The sequence below is a fragment of the Xiphophorus maculatus genome, chromosome 6 (genome assembly GCF_002775205.1).
Source record: "Xiphophorus maculatus strain JP 163 A chromosome 6, X_maculatus-5.0-male, whole genome shotgun sequence".
NCBI lineage: Eukaryota > Metazoa > Chordata > Actinopteri > Cyprinodontiformes > Poeciliidae > Xiphophorus > Xiphophorus maculatus.
In genome coordinates, this window is record NC_036448.1 from 8,995,400 (window position 1) to 9,015,761 (window position 20,362).

General features: G+C 38.8%; 4 protein-coding genes across 7 annotated transcripts; 3 read left to right on the forward strand and 1 right to left on the reverse strand.

The window, feature by feature from the left end:
* The first annotated feature begins 573 nt into the window (after positions 1–573).
* On the forward strand, positions 574–5,841 carry LOC102232928 (D-threo-3-hydroxyaspartate dehydratase-like). 2 transcript variants are annotated; one of them, XM_005813671.2, is made up of 10 exons: positions 574–633; positions 963–1,125; positions 1,302–1,431; positions 2,667–2,817; positions 3,266–3,446; positions 3,947–4,065; positions 4,158–4,284; positions 4,392–4,454; positions 4,539–4,644; positions 5,496–5,841. In XM_005813671.2, the coding sequence occupies exons 2-10, from the start codon at positions 980–982 to the stop codon at positions 5,583–5,585; spliced, it is 1,113 nt and encodes a 370-aa protein (XP_005813728.1). In that variant the 5' UTR covers positions 574–633; positions 963–979; the 3' UTR covers positions 5,586–5,841. The 2 variants fall into 2 exon arrangements, with proteins under 2 accessions (XP_005813728.1, XP_023190600.1); XM_023334832.1 differs by having other exon boundaries at positions 979–1,125.
* A 716-nt stretch (positions 5,842–6,557) lies between these two features.
* On the forward strand, positions 6,558–13,333 carry orc2 (origin recognition complex subunit 2). 2 transcript variants are annotated; one of them, XM_023334847.1, is made up of 15 exons: positions 6,558–6,955; positions 8,416–8,574; positions 9,295–9,378; positions 9,502–9,582; positions 9,676–9,707; positions 9,795–9,855; positions 10,331–10,653; positions 10,744–10,853; positions 11,006–11,138; positions 11,213–11,309; positions 11,381–11,527; positions 11,609–11,780; positions 12,683–12,744; positions 12,856–12,974; positions 13,057–13,333. In XM_023334847.1, the coding sequence occupies exons 1-15, from the start codon at positions 6,886–6,888 to the stop codon at positions 13,138–13,140; spliced, it is 1,734 nt and encodes a 577-aa protein (XP_023190615.1). In that variant the 5' UTR covers positions 6,558–6,885; the 3' UTR covers positions 13,141–13,333. The 2 variants fall into 2 exon arrangements, with proteins under 2 accessions (XP_023190615.1, XP_005813735.1); XM_005813678.2 differs by having other exon boundaries at positions 9,798–9,855.
* Positions 13,334–13,337: 4 nt separating this feature from the next.
* c6h21orf2 (chromosome 6 C21orf2 homolog) lies at positions 13,338–16,599 on the reverse strand. 2 transcript variants are annotated; one of them, XM_005813672.3, is made up of 7 exons: positions 16,513–16,589; positions 16,374–16,392; positions 16,227–16,273; positions 15,702–15,931; positions 15,137–15,287; positions 14,961–15,057; positions 13,338–13,793 (listed from the first exon to the last, which is right to left on the reverse strand). In XM_005813672.3, exons 1-7 carry the CDS (start codon positions 16,587–16,589, stop codon positions 13,632–13,634), a joined length of 783 nt encoding a protein of 260 aa, XP_005813729.1. In that variant the 3' UTR covers positions 13,338–13,631. The 2 variants fall into 2 exon arrangements, with proteins under 2 accessions (XP_005813729.1, XP_023190617.1); XM_023334849.1 differs by lacking the exon at positions 16,374–16,392 and having other exon boundaries at positions 16,227–16,255; positions 16,513–16,599.
* A 357-nt stretch (positions 16,600–16,956) lies between these two features.
* Positions 16,957–19,639, forward strand: rpl37a (ribosomal protein L37a). Its single transcript, XM_005813673.3, has 4 exons — positions 16,957–17,013; positions 17,636–17,764; positions 17,901–17,983; positions 19,478–19,639. Exons 1-4 carry the CDS (start codon positions 17,011–17,013, stop codon positions 19,539–19,541), a joined length of 279 nt encoding a protein of 92 aa, XP_005813730.1. The 5' UTR covers positions 16,957–17,010; the 3' UTR covers positions 19,542–19,639.
* Positions 19,640–20,362: the final 723 nt, after the last annotated feature.

The following is a 20,362-nucleotide window of genomic DNA, read 5'->3' on the forward strand; positions in this document are numbered from 1 at the left end:
TTACAGACCTCCATCTCAAAAGCTGAATTATTTTATAATTCTGAAATATAGCGGGCATTCATGCAGGATGCATTGTTGTACCATTGTATTATTTTAAATATATTTGGATTTGGTTCGAAAGTTGTTTTATCTGTTTTATTGCGCAGCCTTAATTAACCCATCTCAGAGATGTTTGATGATTATTTGTCCACACGGGGGCAGCAAAGAGCAGACTGTGAAAGCAACACTTTTTCTGTCGATGTAAGTAATATGCAGCGCTAAGCCTAAGAAAGAGTCATGCAAATAATAAAAAAATAAAGTACGAAAAGTATAATATATATATATATTTTTTTTTAATCTGTTTTAAAACTACATTTCAGTTACTTTATTATATACAATTATTCAAACAGAAAGTTATTTAAAATAGAATACCAGAATTTTTTTTTTTTTTTACTATTCAAAACATGCGGTCGTAATTATTTTTTATTTTATTCAATAACTGAAGTAACCTATAGGTGTATGGACACATGAACCCAAAATGAATGAACTACAAATGTTTCAGAGTCAAGTTAGCGCATTTTGGCCCCTAAAGGACGCCGTAGCCAAGTACACTTTCGTGACACAGCGGTGTAAAGAGATCTCTGCTTCTGAAAGGTAAATCTTTTGTTTTCTGCACAGTTATTGGTCAGCCTTTGTTTTCGTGGTCAGACGCATTTTGTTCAAGTGTAGAGTTACCTAATGCCCACTGGTCAGACTAATAAAAACTTCTGAAAATCATGAAAACAGAAGTTAGTTTCCAGGGAGCAAAGTTCTATATTACACAATCAAAGGCAGGAAAATGAGAACATAGAAAAATCTTAAAAGTCGCATGTCAGCATATTTCTTCTTGAAATACATAATTCATTTATTTTGTACCTAAACAAAGACACCTCTTCCAACGTTACTTGGAGCAGCCATGCGTAATAATTAAATTGCATGCAAAGTCTCCAATTCTTGCAGTATGGAGGGGGAGCCCCTTTCGGCCCTGTGCAGCCCCGCTTTGGTGGTGGATGTGGACAAAGTGAAGAGAAACTCGCAGAGGATGATGGAGCGCTGCCACCAGCTGGGAGTCCAACTCCGACCGCACATGAAGACCCACAAAACCCTGTATGGAAGCGCGCTCCCTGACACTGATGAAGCCGACGTTTCCATCAGGGATGCTATAATATGTGTGTGTGTGTGTGTGTGTGTGTGTGTGTGTGTGTGTGTGTGTGTGTGTGTGTGTGTGTGTGTGTGTGTGTGTGTGTGTGTGTGTGCGCGCGCGCGCGCGCGCCTTTCTGCAGTGAGTGTGCTGACATCATGACCGGTGGATCCCGGAGGTGCATTGTGGTTTCCACCCTGGCAGAGGCCACTTTCTATGCTGACCATGGCTTTGACGACATCCTCTATGCATACTCTCTTCCCTTTGACAAGGTACTCTCCAAAGAGGCGTCCACACGCCAATATACTGTAGTTATTATTGCAATATTTACACTCCCTTTCATTTTATTCCCTCTGTGGGTTTTAAACACACAGCGTCACTTTCTAAAAATGACTTGTGAATACTGTGAACATTTATAGGGTCAACAAATCAATCATTTCGTTAAAAATCTGATTATTTATGCTTTAAAAAAAATATTTGTTTGGGGATTTTTCTTCTTCTAAACGGCTGAAAATTCCTTATTATGTGCAAAAATCGTTAACCAGATGTTGAAAAGTCAAGTTTATCTACTTCGAAAAAGGGACCCGAACTCTCAGACTTTCATTTCCTGGTCATTTTACAGCCATAATACCAATATATGCCCAAATTGCAACTTTATGCTTGGCATAAAAAATGGTAATTTGCACATATCCCTGCTGAAAAATCAGATTCTGTGGCAAAAAATATTTTTCAAATTATTCTTGTTCAGTTGAGAGGGCTCAATAACTCTGGTTTAGATCAAAGAACATTTGTATTCTTTGATGAAGTTTTTAAAAATAAATCATTCATAATTTTCCGTCTTCTTCACAGTTAGACACTATTGACTGTTGATCTGTCACATATAATTTCAATGAAACACGTTACAATTTGTGCTTGTAAAGTGACAAAATGGGAAACGCTGTTTTGTCACAATAACAAATTTTGCGGGACGATAAATTGTCCTACAAGTCATTGCGATAAAAGGTAATAATATTGTTGTCTTGAGACCATTTCCAAGTAACGTAAAGCTTAATAATGCCAAGTACATGCTGTCAGTGGATCAGTAAACTTCAGTTTCTAACACATATTTAACTCTGGAAATGGAAAAACACTTTAAATGTCCAAAATAAAGAAATAAAACACCAAAAACTTCAAATAAAATTAATTATGAAGTCACTGTAAACAAAACTGTCCTTCAAAAAAAAGGAGGCTGGTTGAGACCAATGCACCTGACTGAAGACTTTTGTCATCTAGTCTTTGGTAGAAAGAGAGAGAGAGACACAAGAGAAACAAACAACCACGCAAATGGAAATGATCGAGCTTGTTTCAATTTATTATGCGACTAACTGATTTATTGCTTATTGCCACAGGTTTGGGTGTAAACACTTTTGCAAGTCCCTATGTTGCAGACACACTTTTGCTGCATGAACAACCCAATGCCATACAGAGCCTCTCCAAGAAACACCTGGCTAAACATCTGTGTTGGTAGGTAGAGCGCTGTGCCGCTCTGTCAGAGAGACTGGACCTTTTCCAAGTTCTGCTCGACCATCCCGACGCTCTGGAGCGGCTCAGGAAGAGGCCACTGAAGGGCGGCCGGCGGTGGCACGTGTGGCTGAAGCTCGACTGTGGCAATGGGAGAGGTAAGCATGCTGGGAACGCTGCCAAAACACAAAATCTTCTGAACTATTTTTACTCTGGTTTCTAGTGCAAATACCTTTGTACGCTCGAAATAAGACAACGCTATCTTACAAGTAACTTTTCAGCAAAACATAGTAAATAATTCCTTAATATTGATAGTAATAACTAGTTCCAGTGGGAGATTATTTCACTTATAACATGAGAAAAATGCCTCGTTAGACGTGTCATAATCTTCCGGTGGAACTAGCACTTGTTTTTAGTCAATATTAAGGAGTTATTTATGTAAAACAATCTCCTATATCTTGCTGAATAGTGACTTTTGTTTTATTTAAGATATTTGCACTATAAAGTAGACCAAAAATACCTCATAAAATTTAGTGATTGTTCAGTGAAACAACAACCCCAACGCTCCTGATCGTTCGGCGGCTGTGAGTTTGCTCTTTGCTGCAGCTGGCGTCCTGCACTCGGAGCCCGAGGCGCTCCAACTGGCCCGGGCCATCGCTGAGGCGGACGGCGTGGAGCTAACTGGGGTGTATGCCCACTGCGGGAACACGTACAACTGCGAAGGGGCGGAGCAAATACAGGCCGTCGCCCAGGAAACCACCAGCTTTACGCTGCAGTTCATGGAAAAGTAAGGCAAGAGTTTAAAACGGAGGTTAAGACTGATTTGAATTTAGGAAGACTTGAATCCCCAGAGTGACAGGGGTGTGTGTGAATGTGTGTGTGTGAGGCTGAATGTTAGAAAAAAAGAAAATATTGAATATTGATAAAAGATTGCTAGTTCCACTGGCAGAATCTTTGACTTATAGGAAAAACATCTTGCTACCAGCAAAATAATCACCCTGTGCAACTCGTACTTTTTAAAAATCATTATTAAGCAGTTATTGCCTTCAGTAAAGCTTCAATATGTTGCTGAAAAGTAGTTTGAAACTAGTTTTGTTTTATTCTAAGACATTAGAGCTGGAAACTCCCTTTAATTTTTATGTTTTTGCTGTTTGAATTTTCTTTCAAAACTTACCACCACCAAATTGCTGCGCTTACAGCAGCAGTTTGTTATTAAATGTATTTATAATGAAAGCTACTTTGACAAAATATTATTTTTCTTTTCTTTCTTTTTTCTTCACTTGGCAGATTGAAGGCTGTTGGCATCAGCTGCAAGTCCAGCATCGGCTCCACCCCCTCCTGCAGTCACCCCGTCCCGGACATGGGAAAACTGAGCGAGGTGCATCCTGGAAACTACGTCTTCTACGGTGGGTTACGTTCATGTCAGTGCATGGTGGCTGGAAAAACAAACAAACAAAAAAAAAATCATGGAGGATAAGTTGTTTTTGTTGGGTTTTAGACGTCCAGCAGTCTGTGATTGGCTCGTGCGCTCTGGAAGACGTGGCTGTGAGGGTTTTGACGAGGGTTGTAGGACACTGTCCCCATAGAAACCAGCTCCTGATCGACTGTGGATGGACGGGAATCAGGTGGCTTTACGAGATCCTATTCTGTGCTGCTTTCATTTGAAACTGCAAACTAGATCCCTTTTCTGGTGGAAACATGTCCTGTAACCTTCTGACATTGTTCCTCTCAGTTTGGACGGAGCTGGAAAGCTTCCCTCTGGATATGCTATGATCGAAGGCCATCCAGACCTCAAGTAAAACCTGTTTCCACTTTCTTTCTGGTCTCCAAACTAAACCAAAGTGTGACAGGTTAACTAATTAAATATGTTTTCTTTTAGGTTGTTGTCTATGACTCAAGAGCATGGGAGAGTGGAGCCCATCTCAGGTCCACTGGACTACAGCAAATACCCCATAGGCTCTCTGCTCACATTGATCCCCTATCATGTTAGTGTTGTTACTCCGTTGTGACTGATAATCAAAATGGTTTCTTGTGTCTGTAAAGTAAAACTTCCTCAAAGGTTCTACACACTTTAGCTTCTCCTTCTGCAGCACTCCGACTAACTTAAACGCAAGCAATTATCTGTTTTTTATTTCTTTGGTTGTTTTTTTGTAGCAGAAAGCAGGTATTATGTATTATTATGTCTCCCAGCACTCAGCAGCAACTAAGGAACATTTACTCCACTAGACATGCATACAAGAAGTAGCAAACTTGATCAGAGGGCAATTGACAGATAAAATATATTTTATTTTCTAGTTATTTGGTGCCCCGCCCCTTTCCGATGCCGCCCTGGGCAACTGCCCATTTAGCCCATATCAAAAACCACCACTGCACTTAGCATTTAGCAAAGATGCGTTAAAAAATAGCAATGTTTGCCTTCTTATACAGGACCACAAAACTTGTTTGACCCTTGAAAAACAGAGATTTTGTAATATTGTTAAAACCATTTACATAAAATGTTGTTTTATTGTACAAGTTGAAGAATCAAAATAATACATTTTATGGTTAGTGCTTATTTTTATTCAGGTCCATTTTTATGTTTATTTTGGTTATTGATTTTTTTTTCACTTTGATTTGTATTGTCAATTAGTTATTTTTGCTCTAGAATGCTTGATGATGCATTGTTTTTCTTATTAGTTGTTTTGCTGGGGACTTATTCAAGCATACTGACATTATTATGTTAATCAGTATGCATTTCGCCTTTTAATAAATACATTTTTGAAAATAAATTTCAACCACAAAACAGTTTTCACTTTGCACTATCTTCCTGTTTAATTGTCTTCTTCTCTCTTTGCAGTCGTGCGCAGCAGCCGCGATGCACCCCGTGTACCATGTGCACTCTGAGGGTCGCCTGATGGGAAAGTGGACACCCACCCGAGGGTGGTGAACATCTGTCCAGACTTTCATTCGAAGAAGCAGGAGATTAATCAACGTAAAGAAAACTACAATTATAAGAGAGGGAATATTGCATCATTCCTTATTACGTGGATAGATTGCACAAATAAAACTTGTGAGCTAACATAGTGAGCAGCAGTGGAAGCCCTGTTCACTACATGCTGCCTCTAAAAGAGCAGTGGAAATGTGGGGTTGAAGACTGTCTGATTTCTAATAAATCAAAATCAGAATGAGTTGTAAAAGTAAGTTGTTCTGTGATTATTTCATCAGTGCCATTACAAAAGCTGTTATAATATACAGCATTGTGGAGACTCTTCTACTATCTGGAGGAACACATTGATTTATTTGTTGCATTTCACTTGAAACGAGCATGACTTGCTGAATTTGTCAAACAAAAAATTGGATGAGAATTATTTTTAATTTGGTTATAAGTAAGCATAATTCTGTGAGATTTAAAGACTTTAAATTTTTGGACATATGTGATATTTTAAAAGAAGACCTTTCTCGTTTATACTGTATATCTCGTGTTTTAAATTCAATTTGTAAAATCTATTTAAAATTTAATTTGAAATAAATAACATTCCGCTTTTAAAGCAGAATCTTAAAATTAGCCGAGCGTTTTTAAGATGTTGCTTGAGAAAATAAAAATTATTATCTAATTACTAGATATTTGAAGAAAAATAAACTGTCGTGTCTCGTCATTTAGTGAGCATATTTTCGTTAAAGACAAAATAAATTGTGTTTATTGTTAAATTTTTAACTTGCAATAAAAAAACATATCGATTAGTATTCTAACGCTGTATACTTTAAAATCAACCGAAACCACATTTAGGAGCGAAATATAGATATACGAGCTTTACTTTGAAGTGCAACTTGGGAAATGTAGTTTTGAGTGAACCCAGCGTTCTAATTGGTTGCTGCCTGACCTTTCGCTTGTCACGTGGTTTAAAATCTTCAGCAGGATGGCGCGAGAACTTGTCGCACCGCAGCACAGCTAAAAATATTTATTTTCAGTTTAGTTTTTTTTTTTTTTTTTTGTCTTTAGTTCAAACCCGTTCGCGTCTGTTTAGCAAACTCAAGTAAGTCGCGTTCGGTTGTCCGTATTCTCTCTAGGAGTTTTATTTCTCCGTGACACAGCAGCCAGAGAAAATGTGACTTTTTACTTGAAAACCCTCGTTAACGGCTAAACATATCCAGGACAGCTGTTTATAGGAGCGTGTTGTTTTAAACAGTGAGCTGCGTGGCTGCCGACGCTCTCTTGGTGTGTTTTTTGTTTGGTTTTATCCTAAACAATGAGTGTCTTGGAAGTGAAGTTCATCGGGGATGGAGATGTTCTGGAGCACATCGTGGACAAACAGGAGGGTGAGGAGCTCTATGTTTTTTGCACTATAAGGAATATTTAATCAAACGCTTGAACGGTTTAAAAAACTTTTTGAATATGTTGTGGTGTTCCTCTAATAAAAAAAAAAGGCTAAAGAATATACATATACGCTCAGAAGTGTTGAATTATCTGCCCCTCAGCAACTTGCACTTTGATTCTGACATCATTTTTGGCCAATATTTAAACCAGTCTTCTTGGCACAACTGGTGCACTTTGTGTAAATGTTGTGCATTCAGTCCAATGTGTGTTTGTGATGATTATCCTCATGGAAACAGCCACCTCATCCACATGTTCGTGATGAAGCTAGAAAATGAGAAAAAAAGACGATTTGACAGGAAGTATCAAACTGGTACCACTGTTTTAGTGGTGGCAGCATTATACTGTGGAGATGTTTTGCTACCAGTGGCGAATGAAATGATGAATTTCCATAACTTGAACTCAAATCAACAGTTGGGCTGGGTGATACGGCTTAAAATTAAAATCTCAGAGTTTTTCTTTTCATGCCGGATTTTATTTCAATCTTCTTCTTTTTTTCATTTTCTCCCTTTCTTTTCTATAAAAGAAATAAATTACAGAAAGTATTTTCAAAAAGTAGCTTTTATTTCAATCAACTCTTCTTTGAGTTGCATGATGATATATTAGGGGCAAGCTACAATAATGTTTTAGTCATATTATCAGAAATAAATTCAATTTTATCACAGAAAACGTATTAAAACTGTGCTTTAACGAGAAAAAAGCTCAAATTTATTTATCAGGATCTGACGTGAACAACTAAGTTTGTGTTCTTTCTTCAAAATGGGCATTTTAAAATATTAAGTATTATGTGTAAAACTTCTACCAAAGAACGACTTTACAAGGTGCTCAACATTCCTTCTTTTAATTTTTTTATTTTTCTCATAGAAATCTCATAAAATTTGTAATTCTTCTAACATTACGGCTTTATTCTCATAGCACTTTGTCGTACAACTTACAGAGAAAGTTATTGAAATAAAAGCCACTTTTTGAAAATATTTTCTGTCATTTGTAACTTCTTACTTATCAAAGAAAGCGAGAAAAATTGTGGAGTTGAGCCGAATTCAAAGTCCATATCAATAGAAGCTGTAAAACAAGCTTGTTGAACAAGATGGCCGCCCTGGGCGTGTTGACATCACTTAAGTACGGAAACCCAAGGAGTGCATTGGTGGGGGAGATAAATCCAGATTTTTCCAAATACAAAATTTTCCAAAATTCAATTAATTTTGGTTGACCTGTCAGGAAAATGAACCCAAACAGACTTCTGAACTCGGTTCAAAATCAACAAAGCTTCTGGAACAACCCATATTCAACCCAATTGAGAACTTGGGGGACTGTGTTCAAAGAGCCTTGAAAAGCCACCAATTCAAACGGGCTGCACCAGTTTTTGCCTCTGACCTTTTGTCTGTGTGCGCTGTGCCTCAACAAGGCGTGCAGAGCAGCGCCGGCGCCGTCCAGAGGATGGTGAAGTTTAAGAGCCCAGCTGGACGGAAGGGACACCTAAAGGATGAGCAACTGGATCAGGAGGAAAACGGAGTCTACGATCAGCAGGGCTACATCCGATCTCTGGGAACAGAGAATAATGAAGGTATCGCACTCGGCTTCTTTATCCAGACTTAACTGGCTCGTCTGATGACGACAGAGGCGTAACTAGCTTTGTGTGCACAGAATTATTACTTTTAGGAATAATTACTAGGGCTCATACGATTAATCAGATAATTAATACGTCATTAATCATTCTGAATCAATTATTTAAATAATTTAATAACCGATTATTCGAACCAGAGTACACAGACTCCAGAAAAGGTGACTTGCTGAAAGAACAACACAGTTAGAGCAGTAATTAAGCCAAAACTGTACAACATCTTTTTAGTACCTTTTGCTAACTATTATTAATCAGTTTGTCCAAAAATAATCAGCAGATAATTTCTGCACTGTATTGATGAGTCAAGTTTGAAACAGCTGAGCTTTTCACATGTTAGAAGTATTCTTTTAGCTGTAGACGCATTCCTTGCTACAAATGATCAAGCATTCACTAAAGAAATGTTATTGTTGCATCTTAGGCAACTTGTTTATTTTCTGATTTAAATCAGGAATTGAATTATTTGTTTGTATTAATATTGTATAAAAAAGGCTTAAGTTAAAATCTGCAGAATGTGCTAGTTTTGTTTGTTTGTTTTTGTTCAATTACTCACGAGAGTAATCCATAGATTAATTGATTACTAAAATAATAATTAGTTGCATCCCTAATAAAAAGAGAAATTCTTACGTAATGCAGTTCTGTTATTGTTTTTTGGTTCTGCTGAAGATGAGGATAGCCTCTCCAGAGTGACGGGAGCCTCCATTTTTACCTTCCAGAAAATCAGACGTGGCAACAGCATGGCCAACACTGGTGAGATCTGCTGCTGGTTTCCAGTAAAAGTGATTATATTTTTATTCTAATGTTTTTGTTGAGCTGGATTTATCACGTTTCATAACGGACGCTTTGGGTTATACGTCTCATTGGTGAACGCAGCAAGCGAGCTCGCTCAGACTCCGGGGAAAAGTGTGAGCTTCAATCCGGCTGAACCCGGCACCCCCAAGCGGACGGGCCGACGTGAGTCCAGTACATCGTCCCATCACATTTGATCGACCAGATCCTGTGTTTATTTTAAGATGATGCTTTTTTTCTCTCTCGCTCTTTGACTAGACCGCAAAGGCGAAGCCAGGACACCACAGAGGGTAGGGCCCCAAACTCAAGTCTTAATTTAACATACGCTTTGAGATTTGTCTGGTCTCTTAACCAGCTCTGGTTTATGGTTCTGAAAGCAGATCAAGAAGGTCCAGTTTGTCTCCACAACGCCACACAGGCTCAGAAAGAGACTAACAAGTAAGCACAGCATGTTTTATTGAACTATATAATGGTGCCTTCCGAAGGTTTTCGCACAAAAACTGACATCTTTCATAATTGCCACGTGAAATTCAGACTTCAATTTGTTTCATTGATAATTTCATGTGATCAACCAGCACTAAGTAAGGTATAAATGGGACATTGAACAGAAAATAAAAGCTTATTTTTCCCTTCTGAACCACCACCACACACCCTTAAAAAGTCTTAAATTCATGTATATAAAATTAAATTCGTCTTTTAAAAACGTAAATTGACCTTAAGTACGTTACTCACAGGTCATTCATAATGTTTCTTCAACTTCCCACTTGTACTCTGTGTTGTGTTGTTCTGTCTCATCAAATCCCAATAAAATACATTTAAGTTTGCAATTTGACAAAACCGTGAAAAAGTAAAAGGATGTGAATTATTTTTGCAAGCATAATATGTAAATGTGCCACCATTTGGATGTTTTCAGCGCCGAGCCTTCAGTCGGACAGCGACAGCGAGCTCTCGCCGTCTGACTCTGAGGAGGATGGAGAGGAGGACGAGGAAGAGGATATTCTAAAGGAGAAACAGAAAATAAATAAAGAGGAAAAAGAGATCCAGAAAAACCACAGAACTCCTAGGAAAGGTTCATCTGCAGCTCTCTATAAGACTCCTGCCAAGAAGAACAAGAACACACCCGAACCCATTAACCAGCCCGCCATGACCGAGGAGTACTTTGAGGCTCACGGCAGCTCCAAAGTTCTGACGTCAGACCGGACCCTCGAGCGCCTGCACACCCCTAAACTAGACAGGGTAGGTTGATCACATTCAGGGTTTTAAAACCTAAAAAAGGTTTGTTATGGCTAACGTGCAAACTGATTTTCTGTTTGTATTTTTCTCCAGGAGACTTTGGCTCGTCTTTTAGAAGGTAAACCGTCCTGTTACTCAAAGGAGATCCAGGAGCTGCACAACAAACACAGACAGCACTTTACCAAATGGATGTTCCAGTTACAGTGAGTGTGGCTCTCATTTCTGATGTTTTTCCTCAAGGTCTGAGGGTTATCAATTTTTTATTTTATTTACTGTTATTGTTGATCTTGTTTTATATATATTGTTTTTAAAACTTTAAGAACAACTTTTGTGTTGAACCTTATTCTGTGTGCAGGTTGGGGTTCAGTGTGCTGGTTTACGGTTTGGGAAGCAAAAAGACTTTGTTGGAAGACTTCCGGGTGTCTCATCTGTCTCAGGAGATCCACCTTGTCGTCAACGGCTTCTTCCCCTCCATCACTCTCAAATCGGTCCGTATTCGAAAGAGGAAGAAAACACCTTATGACTTGTTTAAAAGTTTTAATTGCAACATGATCTCTTTTAGATATTAAACGCTTTGACCTGCGAGGTTCTGGAGCACCAGGGAACTTTCTGTACGCCCTCAGATCAGATCCACTTCATCGCTCAGACACTCAAAGACAGTAAGCGTGCTTGTTAAAGTGCTTTCCTCTCAAGTCGGACTCAACTCACATTTCCTCCCATGTCACCACAGGCCCGGATCTCCACATTTACCTGCTGATCCACAACATTGACGGGCCGATGCTGCGCGGAGAGAAGACCCAGAGTGCACTGGGGCAGCTGGCGGCGCTGCCAAACCTGCACTTAGTCGCCTCTATAGACCACATCAACGCTCCATTAGGTGGCTCTTAGGAGGAGTTTAGCTAGTAGCATTGATAAATGGGGTTTTCTTGTGGCTAAGTGGTTCCTGTAATGTTTCCAGTGTGGGACCAGTTCAAGCAGAGCCAGTTTAACTGGCTGTGGTGGGAGTGTGTGACGTTCCAGCACTACACCGAGGAGACGTCATATGAGAACTCTCTCCTGGTGCAGCAGACGGGCGCGCTGGCTCTGTCCTCCCTCACACACGTGCTGCGCAGCTTGACGCCCAACGCGAGGTAAACTGTTTTAAAGACCTGATAAGTTACTTATTTATTGAATGTTTCCTGTGAAGTAGTGAACGGGGAATTTATCAGCAAGAATGTGAGGTTCAACTCAGTTTTGTGCCCCTAAATGTGCATTTGACCTGTTGTTCCAAATTCAAGTTTGGGTTTGCTTCAGATTTCTTCTTATTCAGTAAAGTTTGCCACCATGCTTACAGCCGCAAATATAGAAAAAGACAATATTTGTTTAAAAACTCCTGAGAAAGTAGAAAAACTATAGAAACTATTCACCTTTTTATTTATTTTTTGGTTGAGGCATTGGATGTTTGGACAATTATTCACTCTGGTTTTAGATGCTGTGAAGCTAAAAACAGTTTTGCTCATACTTTATTACTTTTGGACAGTTCTTGTCTGAAATTGTGTGCCATTGTGTGTAACCATGGCAACAAGTCGTTGATTTTACAACTTCTTTTTTAACTTTTGATAAAACATCAAGGTCATAAATTCTATCAAATTTGGGAGCTTTTATTGTTTATGTAAAACAATACATAAACATAAACAATACGTAAAAGGAATTGACTTATCATATATGATGGAAATCCCAACTAAAGGACAGTAACATTGATAATGTTACTAGAGAAAAATTAATTAATGAATTAAGACTAAAGTCATGTAGTGAATTCCCAACATAGGGTGCAAAATAATTGCAAAGGTTAGGTAGAGAGGTTGGGGTGGAACTTTAGGTTTTTCTTGTTTATGTTTTAATACATAAGGTTTGAGGTTTTAGTTTTGTTCCATTTTGTTGTGAAAAACTTTAAGTTATGGGAGGAAAATATATATATATATATATATATTTTTTTTTTTTTAAATCAATACTTTTATTAGAGTTCATCCACTCGTTCCTTCTCTTTTTGCAGAGGAATCTTCAAGCTGTTGGCGAAATTCCAGCTGGAAAACAAAGACAATCCTTCCTACTCAGGTACGCACTCTGGTTCAAAAGCTCAAACTTGTGAGCAGTTATTTTTTTGGGGGGATGTAATTTTCACCTCACCATTTTGATGATTTAAACATTTCATTATGCCAAATGCAGGCTTGTCATTCCAAGACTTCTACCAGTGCTGTCGAGAGGCCTTCCTGGTGAACTCTGACCTCACGTTGAGGACTCAGCTGACAGAGTTCAGAGACCACAAGCTGATCCGGACACGCAAGGTTACTTTCCCCAACTTTACTCCTTGGAAAAACTCTGTTTTGTATTCCGTCTTTAATGTATTCTTTGTTTGCTTTCCACCAGGGCGGAGATGGAGTAGAATACCTGATCGTTGCTGTGGAAACGAACACGCTGATTGATTTCTTAGAAAATGAGGATGATGACTGAAAGGACAAGACTTCCAAATCATGATCTGCAATTTTCCTGCAGTTGACATGAACTCATTCTGATAAATGGCACTAGTTTAATAGTTGTAGCGTTAGCTCTGAATGCACCACTGCACTGTTACATTCACATTATGGTTAGATGTGCAAATTTTTTTCAGTGTTAATCTGAATCAATAAAAGCCACCGTGACTTGATTTATTGCTGAGCATTATTTTTAATTTCAAAATAGATATGCGCATTAAACAAAAAATACATTCTTATGTTCTTGCGAGGCGTGTAGTCATGCAGTGGAACAATAGAATTCCTTAATAATTTGGAAAACCAGGGCCACAAAAATGCGACGTGGCAGTGAAATGAAATCAGAAACTGTACACGTAAACGAGCAGAAGGTACCGGGAGGCGACGTGTGTGGGTTTAGAATCCTGAGATTGGTGCTGGATGTGGGAAAAGAGGGGAGTGGGATATCGTTCTGAGTGCATGCTGTGGATATAGTTAGTGCTGGATCTCTGCAGTTTTCTGAGATGACGATCTCTGACCATCTCCTGAATCCAGTGTGTAGGTCTGCAGCCGGTTCTGCGTGGCGGTGTGCACCACGTGGAGCTCCTCTTCATCCAGGTCCCTCAGCAGAAGCAGGACCGCATCGAGGATGTGGGTCTGAAAAAAAAAAAAAAAGCACAGTACCTCACTTTAACGGTGGCTTAATAAGCTTCCCTGATCGGGTTAGAATAGGACTATATGTTATACAAAACATGTACATTTTTTTTGCACAAAATTATTCTCAAGTAACAAGACTTTAGTCAGGTCAGTTCTGCCTATTTTGAGCTTTCATAATGAGTTGTTTTAGGGCCTCTTGTCACTTTAAATCGAAGTAAGCTGTTGCTTAACTCAAAGTTTACACTCGAACATGAAAATGTTCGAGTGTAAAACAGACATGCAATTATACAACTGTACATCTTTGGAAAGCAGAAGTGGAGCCTCCTTCACAACCAACAAGAATGCAAATAGTTTCTGGACGGTAAGTCAACAACAAAACACTTGTCTTTTCTAGCAGAAGTTACAATCCAGAGATTTTTAAAATAGCTTGTTTTCCAGACACCAAAAGTCGTTGACTTATTACCAAAAACAGGCTGGGTGTTTTTTTTAGAAGCAGTAGGAACCCAAATGGAAGTAAAAGAAATGTGCAAAGTGTGAATTTTGCGCTGTACGTCCTCTTTAATCTCCCGGGCTTTTAGGGTGTCTACGCATCCTTATAAAGTCTTAAATTCGTGTATCTAAAATTAAGCCCTTACAATGTCTTAAATGGACTTTTAAATAAGCAAGTTGGCTTTAAATATGTTACTCGCAACTCTTAAAATTTGCTGTGGTGTGACTCGCACATTCTATGTAGTCTTGGTTTGAGTCTGTGTCTCAAAGCGGTTGAGGCTACTGGTAACTAGCTGCTAATATACTCCTACTAGCTAGCAAACCACCTATATTAGGAGGAACCATTGGCCTGGTTCCTGCAGTGGAGACAGAGAAGGAGAAAAAAATTAGCTAGCTAAAAAATGGAAGCTGGTGTTAAGTGCAAATTTATTGCCAGTTTGGTGGACATCCTTCATCTTTGCTATTAGATCACTTCCATATTGGACTACTTTCATTCTGTGCAAAAAAGCTTGGCACTGCAGTGGTTAAGGCTGTTTCTTTTGTACATTTCTGGTGTGATACAAGTCTTAAATTTAATTCATAATGGTCTTAAAATGTCTTAAATTTGAATTGGTGAAACGTACAGAAACCCTGGCTTCAGTCAACAGGTACTAGTGGGGTGATGCTTGCAGATGCTACCTTTTTCATCGTTGGTTTCTCCATGGTGGATGGAGAGGAAAGAGAGGAGAATTTGTCTCTGGAGAGAGGCTTCATTCCCAGCTCTTCTCTGATTTTGCTGACAGAAGAAAAAAGAATTTCAGAAACGTCTTCATTCGTAAAGGTAAACACGGTTGTGAAAAGTCACAGAAACCTACTTGGTCTCCTCCATGTTGTAGTTGAGTGCATCGTTCTCCGTCTCTGCATCTGGAAGGCCGTTGTTGGGAAGCTGGTTGTGGATGTTGCCGGTGGGCGTGCTGACCTCGTCACCTTCCATTAGAGCGAGCGCAATCTCTTCCTCGGTTACCACTGAACACACAAAAGGTCAGACAAGGAAAGTGCCCCGCACAAGTGTTCGCAACCTTTGAAACTTTTTTTTTTTTTACCTCCATTTTGTCACATTACAGATGCAGGTTAAGCAAAAATCTGAAAAGTGTGGCAGTTCAATTTCTGAACTGCCTTCAGAAATTGTTTCGCCCAACTGTGTGTAATTTACACATTTACTCCTATTAGCTAGGAGCATACAAACAATTTTAAACAATAACTGCAGAGAAAGGTCGATACAAAACTTTGATTTTGTCTTGTTTACAATGAAAAACCTTGAAGTTTTCTGTTGTAACCTAACAAAATGTTGAAAAGTTCAATGACTATTTTTACTTTTGCGAGAACTGTGCGCGACCCAGCTACTCATGTTTCTGTGCGCAGGAACATGACAGAAATCACCTTGATTGTCGAGCTTCTGGAGTCGAGGAAGGCAACGCAGCACGGTGAGCCGATACCGACTCGGATCGGTACCGCAACAGGGGTTCTCGGCCAACCACAGAACTCGGAGGCGCGTCAGCGGACGCAGATGACAGAGCTCTGACAGTGTAGGAATCATGTTCCTCCTCAGGTACAGTTCACTCAGAGACAGACAGCCAGCCAAAGCGGATAGAGACGAGATGTTGTTCACACTGCAGCGAGAGAAAACACTGTAGTAAGCGGATTATAATAAATGGTTCTGGACATGTGATGGAAAGAAAATGAAAACCGAGGTGTTCAAAAAGAACTGATCTGTCCCTCTATGTCTTATGTTACCTTGAATAACTAACAATTTACAACAAAACAGTAAAACAAACTTAAAAAATTACCATGATGTGTTGTTTTAAGATATTTAAAGTGACTTTGGTTGATTTAACAGAAAGGCCTGGTTCATAACTTTAACAAGAAGGTTGTGGAGAAAGAAAGCAAAGAGTTAACTTGACCAACCTGAGAGTCAACACTTCAATGCTGGGCATCTGAGAGAATATGGAAATCTGAAACGAGATACAATTCGATGGAGATGATTGTGTTTTTTTTTATTACGTAAAGATCAACATAATTTACTGAGGTATCCACACAACTTTGCCTACTCACGTCAGTCAGGTTGCATCCCCTGCAAAGCAACACAATGTTAGCACAGACTCAACACATGGCGCTAGTACATCTTAACCAACACGGGTGTTAACATGTAAAGAAGGTGTAAATTAAAGATGCGATCAGTTCAAGCTCCTACCAGCAGTTTAGTTTCTTCACGCTTTCCAAGTCTGAGGCCTTAGCCTTAGCAAGAACAAGTTTCCGTGTTAGCTTCATTGCCTATCGCCTAAACGCCTTAGAAATTCGGAATATTGTCAATGAAATGTATATTAACAAGCAACACAGGTTGCTTCATGACAGCGTCAGCGAAACATCTCAACTCCGCTGCACAGGGAAAAGCTGGCGTCTTTAACATTAATGCGCATGCGCGTTACCAACAACGCGTCCTTGGTTACTACGGCTTAAAAGAAAAGAAAACTTTAGCAATTTTTTTTTGTCTCTTTTGTGAACCCCGCGTGCTATTAAGTTCCGAAGTAAATTATTTTAAATAACCCTAGTTTTGTAAATATTAAAAGCGTAAAATTAGTATTTGTCTTGACTAAACACTCAAAATCCCACAATGCCGTTCGAGCAACTGCAGTAAATCGCGCTTGCGCATTAACCTCTCCCTCTTTGGACCTACGTCTCCGCTGAAACGATGGTGAGCCTAGCCTGCTCCTTTCATAATCTGAATCAATCTCATGATTCTAGTGGTGTAATCAACATTTTTGCCACTGCTGAAGTTTTGTGGGGATCATGATTGCCCGTCCAGGATATTATTTGTGTTTGTTTGGTGGTTGTATCAACTTTAAACGCGATGTTTTTCGGAGCCATTGATACAGAAATGGCTGCCGCCTTAGCTTTGCTCATCAAACCAGGCCGGCTAGTTACATTCTATTTAGCGACAGCTTAACGTCAGTCCCTAGAAGATAGCTTCCTCGTCTTTTCAGAGGTACAATAACACAATAAATTACGCGTCACTGTTTAAAAAACGGTCTGAAATGTCCGAGTTTAAGTGAGTGGGTTAGCCCAGTTATGAGAGGCTTCTAACCTGTATGAATAACTACTGCAGCCCGTTTAGTCCAGTTTCAGGGTGCTTTGACTTTTCTAGTCCTCGTATTAAGCTAATATGTTGTATATTGCATTGTATCGAACTTGCATAGGATGAACTGAAAACGCGCGTTACCTAATAATCGCAGAAGTTGCATGAACCCTGCTTATCATATTGAAGATGGTACATTTCTCCCCACCAATCTTTTTGTTTCGTTGTCTCTTCCCCCCAGGCCAAGCGCACCAAGAAGGTGGGGATTGTTGGTAAATATGGCACGCGTTACGGCGCGTCGCTGAGGAAGATGGTGAAGAAGATTGAAATCTCTCAGCATGCTAAATACACTTGCTCTTTCTGCGGCAAGGTGAGTGTGTGGAATCACCGAAAGTCGGGGTTGTCAACAGAGTAAACGCCTCTGGGATGGCATCAGTATAAATTGTCCAAAGTGGGGATGGTGCACTTGGAGGACTTGAAAGCATTCTTGTGCTCTTTATTCACAGACCAAGATGAAGAGGAGGGCCGTTGGCATCTGGCACTGTGGGTCCTGCAGGAAGACTGTGGCTGGTGGTGCCTGGACGTACAAGTATGTAGTTTCTCTCTCCCGGCTCTTTGCACGTTTTAACTCAAGTGTCATTTGTTGGAACCTCACAGCCACGATCTGATTCTTTAAGATGGTTATTAAAAGAGATAGCTTTTGGGTTTATTGGCATCAAGGATGGAAGGGAACATTTTTTTTTTATTATTAATAAAGAAGTGAATGCATTTGAACTTTAAAGCCATGACAATATCACACATGTTGTTCATATTCCTCATATGAAGGGCGCTTAAATTGTTATTCACGCGCTGTCCTCAATTCTGACCGCATGCGCAGATTTAGCTGGATGGACTTGTGTGATGTAAATGACAAAATTATCTTTATAGAGTGATTATGTTTATTGTAAAAAAACAAACGGGTGATTGTAGGGCCGGGCGATGAATCGATTTTTGATTGATTACATTTTACATATTAGGGCCAGAATGATATTTTGCTATTTTTAATTTAATGACGAGAATAAAGTCATACTAGTGCAAGAATGCCGTCGTTCAACGATAGTCAAAATAACACAAGAAATCCAACACAAAATTAACATGAGAAATGTTGAGCATCTTATGAAGTTATACTTTGGTATACGTTTCCCATATACCATAGATAAATACTTAATCTTAATCAGCATCAAATGAATATCAGAACAGGGCATTATTTTGTAAATGAGTGTATTTCTAAGAAAACTACACGGACTGAGTTGCTCACATAAATCCTAATAATTCTAAGGATTTTTTTTTTGTCATTAAGACAACTCTTTTTTTGTTTTGTAAAACTTTTTCTGCTTTTATTCTCGTAGTTAAAAATTCTCACAGAAGGAATGATGGTAATAAAAGCTAGTTTTTGAAAGTTTTCATTTTTATATTTCATATTCTTTTGGGAAAAAAGTGAGAAAAAAAATGAATTACAATCAGATCTGGTGTGAGAAAAGTGTAAAATTTTTCCTCTTTTTTTGTTTTTTATCCATAATGCCCAGCTTTAGTTGATTGGTTTTGTTTTTGCTGTTTGACATCTTAATTGTTGAAAAGTCAGCCATTTGTTTGCAGAGCTCTCAGTTCGTACCCTTATGTGACCATTTCATGCCAATTTACCTCCATGTTGCCCCTTTAACCAGTTTTATACCAATAGGATTGAGCATTGCCTTTGTTATGGACATAACTATTGAAATGTTAGGTTTTTTAAAGATTTGATATTGACCTCAAGTTGTGTTTCTTATGTCACCCTTTTTTATTATTTGTTTGTGTCACACATAATTTCAACTCCTTGGAGATTAATTTTAAATCAGTTTAAAATATTCAAAACTTGGTATAAATAAAATTGTGGTTGGTACAAAATGTCCAAAATATAACCGTTTTAACAGCGAAACTGTAAAAATATCAGCAACAGTCACATCAGCGTTTCTTTACGCTGATGGACAATAACTGAATAACATTCATAACCTGGATGCTGAAGGTGTTCAGCGTTTTTAATATTCGTCTTTTCTGTTTCTCGCAGCACAACGTCCGCTGTCACAGTCAAGTCTGCAATCAGGAGACTGAAGGAACTGAAGGACCAGTAAACCAGAGCACAGCTGCTGGATTTGGGACTTTGTTTTCTATTATTTCAGCCGAACTAGACGTGGCCTCAACATCAAAAAATAAAAGTCTGGAGCGGAGATCCTTGTGTCTTTGTAATGTTTGTGTTCTAATGAAAAACTTGTGATGGCTCTTCTTCATAAACGATGCTTCACTGATTAAGTAGAAGTGTGTTAAGCACAGCAGATTTTAAATTGAAAAGTTGCCATTTGAATTTTCAGGATTGAAATGATAGATGGTTTTGTCTTCAGTAGTCTTTTTTTTTTTTAGCCAATAATGTTGGAGTAATTAAGACCCTAGTAGATGAACTGCTCAGGCTGCTGGATCAATTTAAAATCTGTCAAATGTAAATGGTAAAGTTGGTAAAGACAATCTGTGGTTCAGTTGTATTTTTTCCCCAGAGATTATCTCTTGTAATATCACGACAAAGTGTCAGTTTTAACAAATATGTAAAAAAAAAATCATTTCTTTAAAAGTTAGATTCTGCAGCTTTAAGGGATTTCAAGTGTACGGAATTAGTTTTTATATGATGAAGTTTGGAGGGATCGATCAGCAGTATACTAAAGAGAAATTTAACTAATTTGATATTAGTGGGAAAGATCAATGTTAGTGAAGTCTGGCAGAACAAGTTAACCCTAAAACGTCCTAGTGAAATTCACTTTTTAGTGATCTCGTCCCGGTTTTTCTTTTTGTTCAACTGACCAGCAGGTCTGTCAGGTTTACCGATTCTGATGTTGGAAAAATGTTAATTGTGCTATTTTACTCTTTCACACACTTTGGTGAACTGCTTGCAAAACAATATTTA

Coding starts and splice junctions, on each gene's coding strand:
- LOC102232928 (XM_005813671.2), top strand. CDS start 980: ATGGAGGGGGAGCCCCTTTCGGCCCTGTGCAGCCCCGCTTTGGTGGTG. Junction 1,126..1,301: donor ATGAAGACCCACAAAACCCT/GTATGGAAGCGC, acceptor GCCTTTCTGCAG/TGAGTGTGCTGACATCATGA. Junction 1,432..2,666: donor ACTCTCTTCCCTTTGACAAG/GTACTCTCCAAA, acceptor CTGTGTTGGTAG/GTAGAGCGCTGTGCCGCTCT.
- orc2 (XM_023334847.1), top strand. CDS start 6,886: ATGAGTGTCTTGGAAGTGAAGTTCATCGGGGATGGAGATGTTCTGGAG. Junction 6,956..8,415: donor CATCGTGGACAAACAGGAGG/GTGAGGAGCTCT, acceptor TGCCTCAACAAG/GCGTGCAGAGCAGCGCCGGC. Junction 11,781..12,682: donor AGCTTGACGCCCAACGCGAG/GTAAACTGTTTT, acceptor CTCTTTTTGCAG/AGGAATCTTCAAGCTGTTGG.
- c6h21orf2 (XM_005813672.3), bottom strand. CDS start 16,589: ATGAAGCTAACACGGAAACTTGTTCTTGCTAAGGCTAAGGCCTCAGAC. Junction 15,288..15,701: donor CCAGAAGCTCGACAATCAAG/GTGATTTCTGTC, acceptor TTGTGTGTTCAG/TGGTAACCGAGGAAGAGATT. Junction 13,794..14,960: donor AGAAACCAACGATGAAAAAG/GTAGCATCTGCA, acceptor TTTTTTTTTCAG/ACCCACATCCTCGATGCGGT.
- rpl37a (XM_005813673.3), top strand. Junction 17,765..17,900: donor CTTGCTCTTTCTGCGGCAAG/GTGAGTGTGTGG, acceptor CTTTATTCACAG/ACCAAGATGAAGAGGAGGGC. Junction 17,984..19,477: donor GGTGGTGCCTGGACGTACAA/GTATGTAGTTTC, acceptor TGTTTCTCGCAG/CACAACGTCCGCTGTCACAG.